Source organism: Egretta garzetta, unplaced genomic scaffold (genome assembly GCF_000687185.1).
Source record: "Egretta garzetta isolate BGI_Z169 unplaced genomic scaffold, ASM68718v1 scaffold740, whole genome shotgun sequence".
NCBI lineage: Eukaryota > Metazoa > Chordata > Aves > Pelecaniformes > Ardeidae > Egretta > Egretta garzetta.
Genome location: NW_009258397.1, coordinates 8,618 through 9,386, shown reverse-complemented (window position 1 = coordinate 9,386; position 769 = coordinate 8,618). Strand labels below are relative to the sequence as shown.

General features: G+C 53.2%; 1 protein-coding gene across 1 annotated transcript in view; it reads right to left on the bottom strand.

Moving 5' to 3' along the window:
- LOC104129726 (maltase-glucoamylase, intestinal) overlaps positions 1–769 on the bottom strand; it is a gene marked incomplete at its 5' end in the record, with an annotated part of 53,605 nt that overhangs the window by 44,782 nt on the left and 8,054 nt on the right. Inside the window, 1 exon segment of the mRNA XM_035898259.1 lies at positions 133–258. Within this exon segment, the coding sequence (XP_035754152.1) occupies positions 133–258 (126 nt within the window).

Below are 769 nucleotides of genomic sequence, written 5' to 3'. Positions count from 1 at the left end.
TTAAATGAAATTAAATTAAAAAACTAAACTAAAAAAAAGTGAAATTAAATTAAATTTAATTAATTAAAAAAAATAAAATTACATAAAAGGAAATAAAATAAAATAAAATTTTAAAATCTCATTTTTACTCACGCAAGGGAGTCCGATTGCTCTGTTCCGCTCCCCAACGGCCTTCACCTCGCTGAGGGACCCGTAACCGTAGCGGCTGAGCTGAAAGCCCAGGGCCCAGTAGGAGGGCAGCGCCGGCCGCCCTATGAGCTGGAAATTGAAGCCCAAACCAAGGAGCCTCCTCGGCCTCCTCTCCCTGCCTCCGACTCCCAAAATCCCCCCATTCCCCCTCAGATTCAGCTCAAGCGCAGTAAATTTTTACAGTCGCCCGCAGTCGCTGTATTTTGCTATGTTCTTCCCCTCCCTCCCCCCCCAAAAAAAAAAACCCAACCAGATCTGAATGAGGCAAAGCACGACGCAGCCGTGCCAAAACGATGACGATTCACCTCAAACCCCGGAGAACAATTCCTGGTGACAGCAAGCGGGTGGGGGGCAAAGCTCGGATTATAATTCTGGATTAACAAAATTTAGAAGAGCTGCCCACGCCCCTGTGCTGGGCACTGGGGGGGGCGCCCCTCGACTGCTGGGGTCAGGGTTGGGCCCCTCCCTCCCCGAAGGAGCTGGGGGGGCTGGAGCGTGGCCAGAGAAGGGCAGCAGAGCTGGGGAGGGGTCTGGAGCCCCAGGCTGCTGGGGAGCGGCTGGGGGGGGGGGGGGGGGCGCG